The 15,765-nt window shown below is 41.1% G+C and overlaps 2 protein-coding genes across 4 annotated transcripts; both read right to left on the reverse strand.

Annotated features, from left to right (window-relative positions):
* Positions 1-635: 635 nt before the first annotated feature.
* KGD4 (alpha-ketoglutarate dehydrogenase subunit 4) lies at positions 636-7,803 on the reverse strand. Of its 3 annotated transcripts, XR_009934139.1 has the most exons (5): positions 7,727-7,785; positions 6,612-6,675; positions 6,139-6,214; positions 2,184-2,386; positions 636-909 (listed from the first exon to the last, which is right to left on the reverse strand). XR_009934139.1 is itself a non-coding variant. In XM_062512735.1 (4 exons), exons 1-4 carry the CDS (start codon positions 7,763-7,765, stop codon positions 892-894), a joined length of 324 nt encoding a protein of 107 aa, XP_062368719.1. In that variant the 5' UTR covers positions 7,766-7,803; the 3' UTR covers positions 636-891. The 3 variants fall into 3 exon arrangements, 2 of the variants coding, with proteins under 2 accessions (XP_062368719.1, XP_062368721.1); XM_062512735.1 differs by lacking the exon at positions 6,139-6,214 and having other exon boundaries at positions 7,727-7,803; XM_062512737.1 differs by lacking the exons at positions 6,139-6,214; positions 7,727-7,785 and adding an exon at positions 7,468-7,622.
* Positions 7,804-8,032: 229 nt separating this feature from the next.
* CENPH (centromere protein H) lies at positions 8,033-15,463 on the reverse strand. The gene is made up of 9 exons (XM_062513958.1): positions 15,279-15,463; positions 15,131-15,186; positions 13,845-13,893; positions 13,390-13,464; positions 12,625-12,684; positions 11,712-11,775; positions 11,381-11,432; positions 10,054-10,208; positions 8,033-8,809 (listed from the first exon to the last, which is right to left on the reverse strand). The coding sequence occupies exons 1-9, from the start codon at positions 15,461-15,463 to the stop codon at positions 8,717-8,719; spliced, it is 789 nt and encodes a 262-aa protein (XP_062369942.1). The 3' UTR covers positions 8,033-8,716.
* Positions 15,464-15,765: the final 302 nt, after the last annotated feature.

Consider the following 15,765-nt stretch of genomic DNA (forward strand, 5'->3'; position numbering starts at 1 on the left):
GGGATCCGGGGGGCATTTGGAGAGCATTGCCAGCAGGTGAAGGAAGGTGATCCTGCCCCTCTATTCAGCTCTGGTGAGGCCTCACCTGGAGTGCTGTGTCCAGTTTTGGGCTCCTCAGGACAGCAGAGACATGGAGCTCCTGGAGTAGGTCCAGTGAAGGGGGACAAATTTTATGAGGGGTCTGGAGCATCTCTTACGAGGAAAGGCAGGGGGAGCTGGGGCTGTTCAGCCTTGAGGAGATAGAACTGAGGGGAGACCTCATGAGTGTGTACTAGTATGGAAGGAAAAATACCAAGAAGATGGACAAGGCTGTTCTCTGTGGTCCTGAGCAACAGGACAAGAGGCAATGGGCAGACACTGATGCACAGAAAGTTCCACCTGGACATGAGGAACAACTTTATAATTGTGCACATGACCATGCACTGGAAGAGACTGCCCAGAGAGGCTGTGAATTCTCCCTCACTGGAAATACTCAAGCACCATCTGGACACAATCCTGTGCCGTGTGCTCTGGGATGACCCTGTTTGAGCATTAAGGTCAGAAAAGATGACCCACTATGGTTCCTTCCAATCTGACCCATTCTGTGATTCTGTGATCTCAACCAGTGGAAAAACAAAATGACTCTGTTAGGTTGCTGACTTTTCAAATGGCTAATTAGAAAAATACTTTAATGGTGCAGACATCATATGTATTCAATTGCTATTAGCCGTCATCATAAATTCCTTCTCATTCACAAATCAGTATCTTGTGTGTTGTGTCAATCTTCTCACCCATCATATGGCATTTTAATAAAGCTATTAGCATATAGTAATTTTTAGTATTACAGAAACGCCTTTATTGTGAATATAATACCTCATTCTTCAACAGCAGCCAAGAAACTATGTTCTACATTTATTCTGGACCTCCACGCTGTAAAAGAAAAGCATACAGTTAAATATATTCCATTAATAGAATAAATAGTAAAACTGAGATCAAATTCTCTTTTGCAGTGTTATAGACTAAGAGTTTATAGTTCTACTAAATCTGTAGTTAGACTAATAGTTCTCATTTTTATTTCTGATTTAAATATTTACTTTTCTACCTATGTAACAAGAGAGTGTCAATTATCAGCATCTACCAGTCATTGCTGTTTTTTTCAAGAGATAATACAAAAAAATCAACACGTTTCCTACAATTACAACTGCTTCCATGTCTCTTTCTCTAAAGAAACCTGCCTCTTAACCTTAAAAATGTCTAACAAACACAATGCTAACAGACACAAATTTTAAAATAACTTTCACTGCCTAGATTCCAAAGTGTAAAGTGAAAACAAAGCCAGGTTGAGTCATTACAATCCTAATAAGAAATCAGAAAGCTATTCAGTTCATTATTTTCCCAACAAAATTATTTTACAACTTACCTCATTGTTAGGTACTTAAGCAAAAAGTCAAGAAATGTATTACTATGGGAAATAACTAATTTTATTTCTACTATATACATGCAGTCTACTTGCATACATGAAAGAAAACTAATTTCCTCTACTAATATGGTTATGTTATACATGTTCTTACCATTTAGCAAAGCTTTGCAAGCATCTTTTCATTTCAAACTCACCATCACCTCACAAATTCTTCACATTTTGTACATTTTCCCTTTTGAATCATCAGCTTTTACAACTGAGAATTATTGCAGAACACAAGGAGGTTTTTCTTGCCTTTCATGTACAATGTCATATTTACAAGTATTGCAGAAAATATTTATGTCAAGTTTAATAAAATGTTTCCACTACTAGAAATACAAGAGTTAATTTACTAATAAATAACTTATAAAACCAGTTTGAGAAATATTTTGGACTTCAATCACCTGGTAATAGCCTTTCCTGGTCTAAGAACAGACTTCTGTGCTCCTTCCCAGCACAGTCAAATTACACATTAAACAACTGTTATAAAACAGGTAATGTTGGCAGTTAATGCACACTGTAATTATGACCAGCTTACCTGCACATCTGTTCTAAGTCGAAATCTCTCTACTCAATGGCACCACAAGCTACTAAACAGTGAAAGTTGGATATCTTCTGTATTAAGAATTGGTACATTGGGTATTGTGTATGAAAACCACTGAAAGCCCAGAGCACACTCTTATATAGAATTACTATATAATACCATATCAGAAGACTTAGAAAAAAGCTAAAAAAGAAAACTTACTTGAATATATTCAATTTCTTCATCTGACATTTGTTTCCTTCTGTATTTCTGAGGTAAGGTTCTTGTTAATTCAGAAGTGTCTGGTGTACCTTGTACTCTACTAACAGGTGAAATATTTTGAAAGGCCAGTGATATGCCTCCTACAGATTCCTGTGCTTTTGAAGCAAGGGGAGATGGCATACTTGCTTGTAGAAATTCCTGTACTGAAACCCAAATTTCAAAACCATTTACAGAAATATTACTAGACTACAAAATTAATAAACAGCCAATAAAATCTACCATTGCTTGAAAATCTTACTTTTTAAAACAAATACCTAAATAAATGCGTCACTCCTCACAGCCTGCTTTTACTGTTCTTAAAGGTATGAGGTCCAGAATCTAAAAATTCTGACAGGAGTTTGAATGGCAGAAACACTGATTTGGAAACAGAAGATGTATCAGCACATACACTAACAATGGCTTTTTTATTCCACTGTACTTGGAGAAAAAAAGCATAAAGTTATGTAAATGTTTGTGTGTGGACAATTATGTAGACAGATAACAGAGATGATGCTTTTCATTTACTACAACTGAAAAGATGGACGTGAAAATGGAAGTGATGGGAGTGAAAAAGACCTAGAGGCTCACAGAAAGACAAAGTTCAAAACAGCAACAGGCTGCAACATGCAATGCATGCTGTACCCATTTTTAATATTACAAAATGGCATTATATCACATTTTGTTAATAATGTGCAGAATGACCACCAAGTATCAGGCATCAACAATCAATGTTAATGAAATGTGAAGAGTGAGGAGTGCAAGAAGTTCTTCAAGGGTGAGGATCAGGAGCTAAGGTTCAGGAATTCATATCAGGGAAGTTGCCTTCATTGTGCAGATAGAAGAGATGACAAAAGGGCAGTATTGTCACAGTTAGCATTCCAAACCTTATGTCTGTTCCACCATAGCTGATTTTACAATGGAAATATGCAAATGCCCCACCAGGCAGGACAGAGATCACAGTAGTATGTTCATTTCAGCACTCAGTCCTAAATATGGAATGGGATCCATCCCAGGGTGATGAGGGAGCTGGCAGATGAGCTTGCAAAGCCATTCTCCATCATTTACCAACAGTCCTGGCCCCCTGGGGAGGTCCCAGATGACTGGAAGCTGGTCACTGTGACACCCATTCACAAAAAGGGTAGGAAGGAGGATCCTGACAATTACAGACCAGTTAGCCTGATCTCAGTAGTGGGTGAGGTAATGGAACAGTTTATACCGAGTGTCATCACACAGCCCTTACAGGATGGCCAGGGGATCAGACCCAGCCAGCGTGGGTTTAGGAGGGGTAGGTTGTGTTTGACCAACCTGGTCTCCTTTCATGAGCAGGTGACCCGCCTGGTGGATGCAGGAAGGGCTGTGGGTGTTGTCTATTTGGACTCCAGCAAGGCCTTTGACACTGTCTGCCACAGCACACTCCTGGAAAAGCTGCAGCCCACGGCTTGGACAGGAGCACTCTGTGCTGGGTTAAGAACTGGCTGGGTGGCCAGGCCCAGAGAGTGGTGGTGAACAGTGCTGCATGCAGCTGGGGATCAGTCACCAGCGGTGTTCCTCAGGGGTCTGTGCTGGTTTCTGTTCAATGTTTTTATTGATGACATGGATGAGGATATTGAGTTTTTCATTAGTAAATTTGCAGCTTAGTGTTGATCTGTTGAAAGGTAGGAGGGCTCTGCAGAGAGACCTGGAATGGTTGGATGGATGGGCAGACTCCAGTGGGACGAAGTTCAATAAATCCAAGTGCCAAGTCCTGCATTTTGGCCACAATAACCCCCTGCAATGCTAGAGGCTGGGGATGGTGTGGCTGGACAGTGCCCCAGCAGAAAGGGAACTGGGGTTACTGGTTGAGAGCTGACGGAACATGAGCCAGCCTGGTGGCCAAGAAGGCCAACAGCCCCTAGCCTGTGTCAGGAACAGTGTGGCCAGCAGGAGCAGGGAGGTCATTCTTCCCCCTGGGGAAAATGTGAGGCTGCACCTTGAGTGCTGTGTCCAGTTCTGGGCCCTTCAGTTTAGGAAGGACCTTGAGATGCTTGAGCAACAAGCATCTTGAGAGGAGGGAACAAGGTGAGGGGCTCGTTCCCTGTAAGGAATGACTGAGGGAGCTGGGGTTGTTCAGCCTGGAGAAAAGGAGACTCAGGGGTGATCTTGTCACTCTCTACAACTCTCTGAAAGGTGGCTGTAGTCAGGTGGGGTTGGTCTCTTTCACCAGGCAGCAACTGACAGAACAAGAGGACACAGTCTTAAGCAGCACCAAAGGAAATACAGGTTGGATATTAGGAAGAAGGCTTTATGGGAAGAGTGACAAAGGACTGGTATTGTCTGCCTGGGGAGGTGGTGGAGTCACCATCTCTGGATGTGTTTAAAAAAAAGATTGGATGTGGCACTCAGTGCTATGGTTTAGTTGAGGTTAGGGCACGGGTTGGATTCGATGATCCTGAAGATCTCTTCCAACCTAGTGATTCTGTATAATTGTAAAACACCTAACAAAGAATGCTTCCGAAGAAGTCCTTCCAGCGCTCCAGAAAAATGAGCAAGACAAGTGCAACATTTAACAGCTGGACAGAGGCTCTATATAACCATAAAATAAGCAGCATGACAACTGCATGAACCAAAGCATGTGAGCAACTACAACTCCAAAGTTTTACCTGGCTTTGTCCTTCCTGGTTCTAGCAAGACCAATCACCACAAAGGAGAGTGAGTCAGTTTTAGCCTTAGTAAGTCTGATGCAGTTGCAGGATTGGGAGAAACAATCAAACACCTGCAGCATTGTGACCAAGCCAGCACTGAGTGGCATATTCAGAAACTGTCAGTTGTAAGACTGGGTCTGAAACTCCCAAGGTGGTTCAGAAATAATGGAAGATCCCAAACAGAGCAAGGCAGAAGTGAGACCATCAGAAGCATATTGTGAACAGGGAGCAATGTATTTTTGTTTCAAGAAATAATACACCTTACATTAAAAAAACAAAACCAAACCACCACAGCAGTTTTTCCAAGTTTGTTTCATCACAGAAAAGTCTAGAGATTTGTCAAGAATTTTCCTCTACTACATGTTTCAGTCTGAAGTGTAGTTGGAATAGACTAATTAGCTAGTTAAAAACATCAGAAGTGATCAGAAATTTTACTACTGCTGCATTAATTCTATCAGTCTCTACCTTATCCCTTCCTTCACTGTCTGAGACCATAATGTTGCAGTACCAATAGGCCTACTAGAATTTGACAGGCTTTTCACACCCCTAGTTGCCCTGAGGAACCATTTAGCTGTGTGGGAGCAACAATCTAGTACAATTAAATGTGATTTTTGCCACAGAATTCAAGCAAGACAAAGAAGGCTGCAGTTTACTAACAGGATGACAGATCCTGATGAAGATATAAAAGTCTAATGTACTTAAAAGAAGATACAGTCATAAGAATCTTCTGACACAGAGATAAACAAGAGGCCAGAAACACATTTTCAAGCTTTTGAGAAAGTAGTTCACTGGCATGAGAGGTGGTGCATTTGGCTGAACTGTGCAAAATGCACTGAATTTTGACAGAAAGTTATTGCAGAAAATAGTTCCTGAAGAGTTCACAGGTAAGACATAAGAGATATTTCTATGCACTGTGGAGACTTTCATATGTTAAACTAAACTTAAAACTAAACTGCAGGTTTGGTAATACTGTGGCAAATACTGTAGGCACAGTATAATTTCAAAATAAGTAAGTATAACAGTGCAGAGCTTTTAAAGACAACTCCTACTTTTCTTTCAGGTGCTTTTTGACCCAAAAGGACTTCTAAACCAACATACCATTAACATAAGTCTATTACTTAAATATAATAATATTTGGAATACCATAAATATCAACATAGGTATAACAGTTAATGTCAAAGATTGCAATGAAGTAATTTTTTTCCTCACCATTAATTAGTAACAAAAGAAAATACCTCTTAAAATGTACAGAGGGCTGGATCTCCCAGCTATAATCATGTTTTGAAAACACAGCAGAAAATACATCACACGCTTCAATGAAGAAAAAATGAGGAAAATGCAACATATTAGTGCAAATATCACTGAATAACTAAAGCTACTTCAAACTGACTTGGGCACAGTAATTTCAGTAAATATTAGTATTTGGGAAAATGTGACTTTATATAAGTAGAAAACAAACACTCAAAATCTTTGTGAATCTTGTAAAAAAATATGTGCATGCATTATGTATCTACACATAGTTTTACAGAGAAGAAATTGTGAAGAAAGTTCAAGAGTTGACTTCAAACTAAATCAAGCATGTTTCAAAACCTACTCCAACTCAGTTCAGTTATATAGCTGAAAGAGAGAAACTGGGTCCTGGTTCTTATATAAAACAGTCCATGTAAGTAAGCATGGCGCAAGCTGTATCCCTGCCCAAAATACTTACTTTTAGGTCTGGGACCACTTTTTCTGTCTGGGAACTTTATTAATGGAGTATGTGGCTTGACTACCTAGAATAACACCAGGTGGGAGAAACAGACAAAAGTTACTGTAAATAATAAAATGGAATGTACAATGTATTGAGTAACCACTCTCAACAGCTGCTCTCTGCACCACTACTCTCATACACTTATTAGTTCTTGAAGTTCTAAGTTTACCTCAGGAAGAATTTCACTCTAGAAAGTAGTCCTGCACCCTGATGTCCAGAGCTTTCTCTTCCTTTTCTCATCAGTGTGTGTGTGCAGAAACAACTACTGCCATTGCATGAATGCAATCACAATGCATTCTGCTCTGGTGAGAATCCACCCAGAGTGCTATGTCCAGCTCTGGGGTCCCCAAAGCAAAAACAACCATGGACGTGCTGGAGTGAGTCCAGAGCAGGGCCATTAAGATGACCAGAGGGCTGCAGCATCTCTCCTGTGAAAACAGGCTGAGAGAGCTGGGGTTTTTCAGCCTGGGGAAGGCACTGGGGAGACCTTACAACCCAAAGAAGGCAAGTTTGAATTAGAAAGGTAAGAAAGATTAGAAGGAAATTCTTTGAGGGTGGTGAAGCACTGGCCCAAGTTGCCCAGAACATCTGTGGCAGTCCTATCCCTGGAAGAGTCTGAGGCCAGGTTGAACGGGGCTTAGCAACCTGGTCTAATGAAGGTGTCCCTGCCCACGGCGGGGGGGGGTTGGGGGGAGGGGGGGCCTGTAACTAGGTGACCTTTAAGTTCCCTTCCAATGCAAATCATGCCGTAGTTCCACAGCGCTTTAGTACACGGAATCGCGAGCTGTGGTCTGCCTGTGCAAAGCACTTTCACCTTGGAGAGGACCATCTTAGGAAGGAGCTGCCAGCCAGCTTCGCACCCGCTGCTATCACAGAACCGGGCACCTGCGACGCCACTGTGTGAAAGGCACTGCACGGCTCTCCCCAAGGACACCGACCGCCCCGGCGGCGTGGCCTCAAGCCACGGCCGCCTCAGACCTGCTGGTCGGCGGCGGCAGCAGAAGAAGCGAGCCCCGCGGTCCGAGCCAGGGCTCCGGCTATCTCAGACACCGCCATCCCGGGGCCGCCCTTACCTGCACCGCCCTGGTGGCCGCCGCCATCTTGCTGCCCATGGTGACGAGCCTGCGGGGCAGCTCCGGGCCCCGCCCACAGCCGCGAACGCCCGCCGTGGGCGGGGCCTCCGGCTGTGGGCGGGGCCTCCGGCTGTGGGCGGGGCCCGGAGCTGCAGCCCGGCCTGGCAAACAAACCGCTTTACCGCGCGCTCAATAGACCTCAAAGCCAAATAAAACATTTTCACGAAAATAAGCGTTTTATATTTATTATTAGATCAGGGCACTCACCTAAGAAAAACAACTAGTGACCACCCACCAAATTAAAAATGAAGCTAAAAACCAAGACTACACTCCCAAAATGTGCTGCGCCCCAAGAGTCCATTTTCTTCAGACACCAACTAGAAAACGTGCAAATGCTAGTCAAGACATATGGTTAAAACACTGCTTAGCTGCACAGCTGACAGCATGAGACAACTTTTGCAGACAAGAGTCACTGCTAAAAAAAAGCACTAAATTTCTGGTTAAAGTTATACATAATTCCTTAAAAACAAAAATAATCTGAACTCCAGACTTGCCAATAAATTTTGCAGACTGAGCTTTCGACTGGGATAGAGCGGGTCGTGCATCCTGTTTGAGCTCCATGGCCTGCTGGTCCCCAGGAAAGGGGTACAGCAAAGCGTCAGTTTAAGTCCATTTCTACATGAAAACTTGGAACCTGTCTTGTGTTATTGTTGCCTTTCTGAGGAAAATGAGAGCTCCAGAGAGGACAGCTTGAAAAATTAGTCTTCAGGTAGTTTCATTTCATCAGCTCTATTACCTGTACAAATGTTTGTTCTACCAGAAAACAAATTTAATTTCAAATAATTGCTTGGACACATTCTGATTCTCTAGAGAGAACATCTATCAGAAAGTCAAAATCTAAAAATTCTTGAAGTATGTTTTTGAGATACACATAACTATGGAGTTCAGTTAAAATGCACACACTGTACAAAATAAACCACATCTCCTGACTCACTGAAGATAGACATTTTTTTCAAGCTGTAGAACAATTTCCTTTAAAGATGGATCTTCTGCCCAGTTAACTCCACTTCCAATTATGATGTTCTGTAAATGAGAAAGATTTACAGATTAAAACAAGCCATTCCAAAGGACAATTCCTAGTAAAATATCTCAAAAAAGTCTGGTTTTAATTTGTAATTTGAAAACCCTTGAAATTCACAAGTGTTTGAAGTAGGCAGGATGGGGAAGAAAAGGAAAAAGGGAAGTCTTGGTTTAGATCCTATTGTTGATACACAGGCAGAAAAAACCCAAATCCATGCTTTTTGATTTCCTAGAGGGGCTTGCATACTACCTCATTTTAAACACAGAAACCTAGAGAATATGAAATAAAGTTTGCCTCACACACAAAATAACACAGTTAACATTTTCACCCTGCTATTCTGGATTGAAAATGAGAATTTAAACAAAGAGAATTTGCTCTATTTAGGGCTCAGAAAATTTCAGGAATACAAAACCAGGAGGCAGCTTTAGACTCTAACCTAAACCCCAGTAAAACATTAAATTTCTGGTTTTGAATTTGAGATGTAATGTTACCAATGCAAAACAGTAGCAGCCATAGCATGCAGAGCAACAAGTCAGAACACTCTTTTTGTTCTTGACATTCCTATGCAGCCTGAGACACCCTTCCACCTTAACTAAAACCATGAGGTTTTCTTCCTCACTTTGCATGACTCCACACTCCACGTGACCTGCCAGTCAGCTGCATGTATACAGACCAGTTAGCAGCCCCTGACACATGGATAACTGAAAGGGCAAAGGCTATGCTGCTGAGGGAATTTGGAGACCAGCCATGGCTGTAAGCCAAGGCTTTCACAGGGCTGTAGGGGTGGGTGACACAAATACAGAAGGCATGTGGTCAGAAGGGGCAGATGGAGGCTCACTGGTTGGTAGCATGGGATTAACACCTATTTATTTTTTCTAACCATGAGATGAGGAGACTGATTTGGTAGAGGTTTTACAGAGGTGACTCAGAATAGGAAATACAACCATTACTGTGACAGATGTCCTTGAAGAAAGATGCATTACTTTTGTACATTTAAGGAAACAAAGACAGATTGAAAATTGTTTCTAAACCCTGCAAAAAATTAATGCAAAGATGCTCATGATAATTTCGTGCTCTCAGCCTTTAAAGCAATAGAAGTCTTCCTTCTATACACAGTTCTTCCATTACCACTGTTAAAGGTTTTAGAAAACACAGTTTTGTCTGTTAAGTTACACTTCCACACAGTATGCTCTCTTGACTGTAATGAAAAATTGTGAACTTAGTTCTAAAAGCCACGCAACATTACCTGGAACACGTTCTGAACTATTGTAGTTGTCTCTCTTTCTTTTTCTAATGCTTCAAGCATCTTCTCTGTTTCAATGACATTCATACTTTCTTGTTTCTCCGTTTTTTTCATAATGGTCTGAATTTCCTGTAGTTTCTGTCCTTCGTTTTTTAGTACTGTCACATTATTAGGAAAATTAACCATTGTTAGGTGAACATTAGAACTGAAGATATTCTTCTTCCTCACAGCTGCCTAAAGCACTTCCACTGAAATAACGCTAATTTCACACTCCACTCTTTCCCTCCAATATACCTCAAGGTATTTCTTTTATGAAAGAGGCAACATATGCTATATCTACCTGGTATCAAACTATATCAACTGTCTCCCTGGCCAACATCAAAACAGAAAGTACATGGTATGCTGCCAGCATTTCCCTCACACAGGGACTAATTTGCCCCTCTGTCCTATACCCTGTTTTCAAATGCCACAACTTTTATAAGACTTTTTAATACCTCTTAAAGACCCTTACTCTTTTTTCACGTTTCACTGAAACCAAATTCCAAAGTCATACAAGGAGCACAGGGACAAGACCAGTGAATATTACTATTTTTATAAGAAATCAGGCTAAAAAATAGACTGATTGAAAGTGTTTAGGGGCAGTTCATATGCTGAAAGAATGCTGGCAGAGTATTCTTTCCTTTATTTGCAAAGATATCAAGTATGTCCATTTTTCCCATGTGAACAGTTATATCACTGTGTTTGTTCATTACTGTCAACATACACACAAATCCCTATGTGTGAATCAAACAATAGCTGCCAAAACTGATGGCAAACCTGGTCATGAAAGAAAGAGCATTCAAAGAACACATTTACCATATGAAATTCTGAATACTGATGTCACATCTAAATTTGACCCACTTTAACAAGAACTACTGAATACCAATATGTATACACTTCTTTGTGAGTAAATCCCCTCCCTATTCTGCAAACACCTCATAAATGTGCACAATGACAGAAAAACATCTTTTATGTGCTGTAGGGTTGATTTAAATGACTAAACAATGTGCAACTTTCTGACGAACTTACATGAAATAATAAAATGCTGCCACATTGTTTTTGAGTGTTGTCTTGCATTTCTCATTCCAACATGTCAGCCTCATCTTCAAGTAGGGAACACACCAGCTCATCTCTTATAGTACTTTCTACTATTTCAACAAGTGTTATAAAAGTGTTGACTTTTGTTACTTCAAATTTAAATTAATATTGCTACAAGAACAATTTCAAAATATGAACTATAGGGACTCTACATTAAAATACAAACCAAAGTCAATTCAGATAACACACTTACAGAGTCTTTTCATTTTAATGTCAATCACCTGCTGCTCCTTCTGATGTGCCTGCTGAAAGGAAAAAAAAAATATTTTCCAGACTCCTGTCTTCAAAAATACTGAAAGATGCCAATTCAATCCACATAAACAGCTAAGGGCAACTCTAAAACAGACTTGCTTACATGCTCACTTTAAGTAATCCCCTCAATAATTTTGACAGCAGTAGGAACTGCACCCATGTCACCACATGTTTAGCTTTGAATGACTTGTGCAATTCTGTTGCTCTCAAAGTGCACTCCTGGCCAGGCTGAGGTTGGCTGACCTGCATAACAGTAACAGACTGCCACTTACCTGCTGATATTCAATTATTGTCCGGCTGAGCAACACTATATGTTTTATTGTTTCCAGGATCAGACTAAGAAAGGAAACAATTGCATATATTAAGATCACTAATAAAAGTCAATATCATAAATATTTTAATCGAGTTTATTTAGGTTAAATAAAGAATTTCTCATTCATCCAAACTGCAAAATAATATTACATGTCTGCACACTTCTTTTTACAGTTAATATACACGGTACCATTATAAAGGCCAAACAGTTCCCTTACTTACCTCTTGGTTTCCCTAAGATTTCATTTACATCTGTCCAACATTTTACATCACAGAGTTTGGAAGGCATCAAGAAAGCCTAGCAATCTGGAAATGGCTATGAATTAAAGCTCATAAATCATGGAGATGCAATCTCTTAGTTGTATTTCTGATAGAAATTACATTTTTCATATTACACTTCATATGCATCCACCTGTTAATAATGGGCAGGAAATTCAAAGCTGCTTTTAAATCTGTTTAAGCTTTCAGTTCTTTTTCAAAGACAGTTTGCTCCTATATAGTTAACAAAGGCAGCAAAGCAGAGGCAAGGCCCTGTTACAAACCTGTACTTGTAGCACAGTGTGCGAAGTGCTCAGCTATTATAAACGTGGATGATTCAGGTAAAGACAAAAAGCTGTCTTGGCTACAAGCAGTTCTCTCTAGTGAATCAAGAGTTATGACCTCTGTAATCAAGGGTGGGTGACTTCAGAGCCCAACTGTAAATCTACTATGGGTGTATGAGGTCTGATTCGAGCCAGAAGGTACACAGTATATCATGCTCTCAAATCTAGAAAAATGAAGCTTGCTTTCACAAGAGGTAAAATGAAATAATCTAGAAATAAACTCTGCAAAGTCCATTCCTTCCTAGCTATCTGACCCCCAAGAACATCTTACCGTGAGTCATCATCATCATCTTGTTTCAATTTCCTTCTCAGGGCATCCGTAATTTGGATTCTGCATATTGTAAGAAATAACATATGACAGATGAGAACTCATAAGAAACTGAAAGAAGCAGGACACAGAGAGAAACAGATTTAAATAAGTAATACAAAATGATAATTTCCAGGATTCCGCTTTCACATTGGAATTATATAAAAAAAATATTCAGTACCTCTTAAATATAGCACTTCTTAAATAATGGTGGTTAACTCTCAGGACAGGAAATAAGAATCAACAATTACTTGTGAGAGTGACAACACCTTTTTCTCTTGACCAATATATTTTGACACCATTAGTCCCAGAGTTTGCAGAAAGGACACTAGGCAAAGGTGTGAATTCATATAAACAGCCATTAATGTTAGGCATGAGATGTCTAACATTATCAACTTCTATCTTTTCATAGGCATTTGGAAAATACTGCCAAGAAATATGCTTACTGATCTGTAGTCACTCTTTCCCAACTGTAAAGGAACTTTTGGGTTTATACATTTTAACTGTTAGGTCTTTAGTTTTTAGTTTTGGTGGGTTTTGTGTTTGTTTTGTTTTTTTTTTTCTCCTACAGCATATCCATCTGAATTCCTATCATTCAATGGTACCTAAAATATCCCCCGTCTCTCATATAATTTTAAAATCCTGTTTTAATCAGACGTATGTATATATGAATCTATGTATGCACACACAGAGAGGAAACCTCCAAATAAAGGGTGAAGAAAATTCTACCTTTGCAAGGCTAATGTCTTGTTCTGTAAAGAGATTTTTACTTCCTCTACATCTCTCTGCAGATCTTGTGTGGCACTGAAAGACAAAAAGCAGTAAGACAGACAACCTGAGTGTGAAGATAACAGAGTTTAAAAGCAGTGTCACATTTTAACTTGCTTTCTACATATCTTACGTAAGAATTTTTCACGTGAGCTACAAATTATTAGGGCCAGGAGTAATTTGGCATGTGGAAATACATTAGTGAATTCTAGCCATCACATAAAGCACTGCAAATTTAAAAGATACATCAGATACAGAAGTACATTGGGAGAATGAATAATAAAGCATTTCTTCCCCACATTTTCTTTTATTATCCTTTATTTTCACCAATCTTCTCCAAAGTGATGGTTGTTAATTCAGCAATTCACTAAGAAGGAATAATTAGAAAATAATTTTGAGATTATTCCGTGACATACCTCTGGATAAAATTTTCTTCAATTGGATGATCAGGGAAATTTTCTTTCTCTGCAAAAGAGAATGTCACTAAAACAAGCACAACAGAGACTTTTAAACATAATCTATAGAGCATAAAGGATTAACATTTTTTGTGTGAACTAGTTATTTACTTCTATGTCCAAGCTTTATTATCTTTTACTGTATCAGAGAAATAATTATGCTTCAAAATATTTTAATTCAGCACTTTTTAGATGAGCTAGAGCTGGTTCATGATATTTGTCTGTACATGCCACTGGATGTTTCAGTGAAAGAGCATGTACTCAACTGCATTCTGGGCTATATCAGAAATGTGGCCAGCAGGTCAAGAGAGGTGATTCTGCCCCTCTACTCTGCTCTTGGCAGACTCCACTCGGTGTGCTGCATCCAGGCCTGGGATTCCCAACACATGTTCAAGCAGGTCCAGAGGAGGGCAATGAAGATGATCAGAGGGCTGGAGCACCTCTCTTGTGAGGAAAAGGCTGACACAGTGGCTGTTCAGCTTGGAGAAGGTTGCACGGTGATCTTGCAGACTCCTTCCAGTCCCTGAACGGAGCTTATGAGAGAGCTGGAGAAGAACTTTTTACTAGGGTATGTAGTGACAGGGCGAGATGGAATGGCTTGTACTTGAAAGAGGGCGGGTTTAGATTAGATGTACTGTAGGTGGTGAGGCAGCGGTAGAGAGATTGCACAGAGATGGCGTGGATGCCTCATCCCTAGAAGGGTTCAAGATCAGGTTGTCAGGTTGAATAGGGCTCTGAGCAAGATTGTCTAGTGGAAGGGGTCACTGTGCACGGCAGAGGGTTTGGAACCAGATGTGTTTAACATCCTTTCCAACCCAAATCATCTTGTGACTCTATAGGTGATGGAGACACCGTAAATCAGTATTGCTTCCAAACACTTTGGCAGAGTTTTGGAAATACTTCCACCCCAATGACCAGATTTCTGAAAACCATCACCACATGTCAGTGGAGTCTAAAGTTCAGACCCAGAAAAGAAGGGAAAGGGCAGTCAGCAACAACTATATGGCATCTTTGTAAACATTCAAATACATCTCAAAAACTGCCTAGAAAACACGTGAAAATGTACAGCCGGGCAAAAAAAAAAAATTATCATCGTAAAGAGCACTTTTGAGAAATAATTTTAAAAAATTAAAATATACATATACACCTATATATACACATCTATATATATGTGTATATATATGTATATATGCCCCATCGCATTCTTTGTTAGTGCAGCATCCCACTGCGAGGAGGGATATCCTTACCGGCAAGAACGGCCGTGTTGTTCTCCCTGAACTGCTCCTTCAATTGGTCCCTCACGCTGTGGTGGAAATAAACCGATAACGGTCAGAGGCTGCATACCCCTTCATCCCACCGCTGAGCTGCTCCCCGTCCCGTCCCGTCCACACTAACCGCAGCAGACCGAGTACACCCAGGTCGCCGTCGCCCTGGGCCCATGCCTGGGCCTGGGCCTGGGCCTGGGCCTGGGCCTGGGCCTGGGCCTGGGCCTGGGCTCTGGCCCTGGCCCTGGCCGAAGCCGACTCGGACTCTGGCTCCAGCCCCCGGGCCCGGCCGAGGGCCTGCGTCGCCTCCGCCATCACCACACCTTCAAACCGCGCGGCTCCCGGCGGCCCGCGCGCCTCGCGCCTGCGCACAGCAGCGGCGTAGGGAGGGGGGGGGGGGGGGCCGCCCTCAGCGGCTCAGCTCCAGTACGTGCAGGGGGGGAAAGGAAATAACATTGGTACAGCGCTAGGTAAAATGGAATCATCCTTCCCTCTGACCTAGTGCTCGCGTGGAGAGAGAAGCAATAGGTGTAAGCTACTAACGGGAGCAAGAAATAGACTGCAACAAAGGAACGCTACGCGCAGACAGCCAGGGCATGGACCAGAGACTTACTTAT

Source organism: Cinclus cinclus, chromosome Z, assembly GCF_963662255.1.
Source record: "Cinclus cinclus chromosome Z, bCinCin1.1, whole genome shotgun sequence".
NCBI lineage: Eukaryota > Metazoa > Chordata > Aves > Passeriformes > Cinclidae > Cinclus > Cinclus cinclus.

Coding starts and splice junctions, on each gene's coding strand:
- KGD4 (XM_062512735.1), bottom strand. CDS start 7,765: ATGGGCAGCAAGATGGCGGCGGCCACCAGGGCGGTGCAG. Junction 6,676..7,726: donor CGGCCACCAGGGCGGTGCAG/GTAAGGGCGGCC, acceptor GTGTTATTCTAG/GTAGTCAAGCCACATACTCC. Junction 2,387..6,611: donor AAGTGGTCCCAGACCTAAAA/GTAAGTATTTTG, acceptor TTTGGGTTTCAG/TACAGGAATTTCTACAAGCA.
- CENPH (XM_062513958.1), bottom strand. CDS start 15,463: ATGGCGGAGGCGACGCAGGCCCTCGGCCGGGCCCGGGGGCTGGAGCCA. Junction 12,685..13,389: donor AAGACATTAGCCTTGCAAAG/GTAGAATTTTCT, acceptor TACAATATGCAG/AATCCAAATTACGGATGCCC. Junction 8,810..10,053: donor TAGTTCAGAACGTGTTCCAG/GTAATGTTGCGT, acceptor TCTCATTTACAG/AACATCATAATTGGAAGTGG.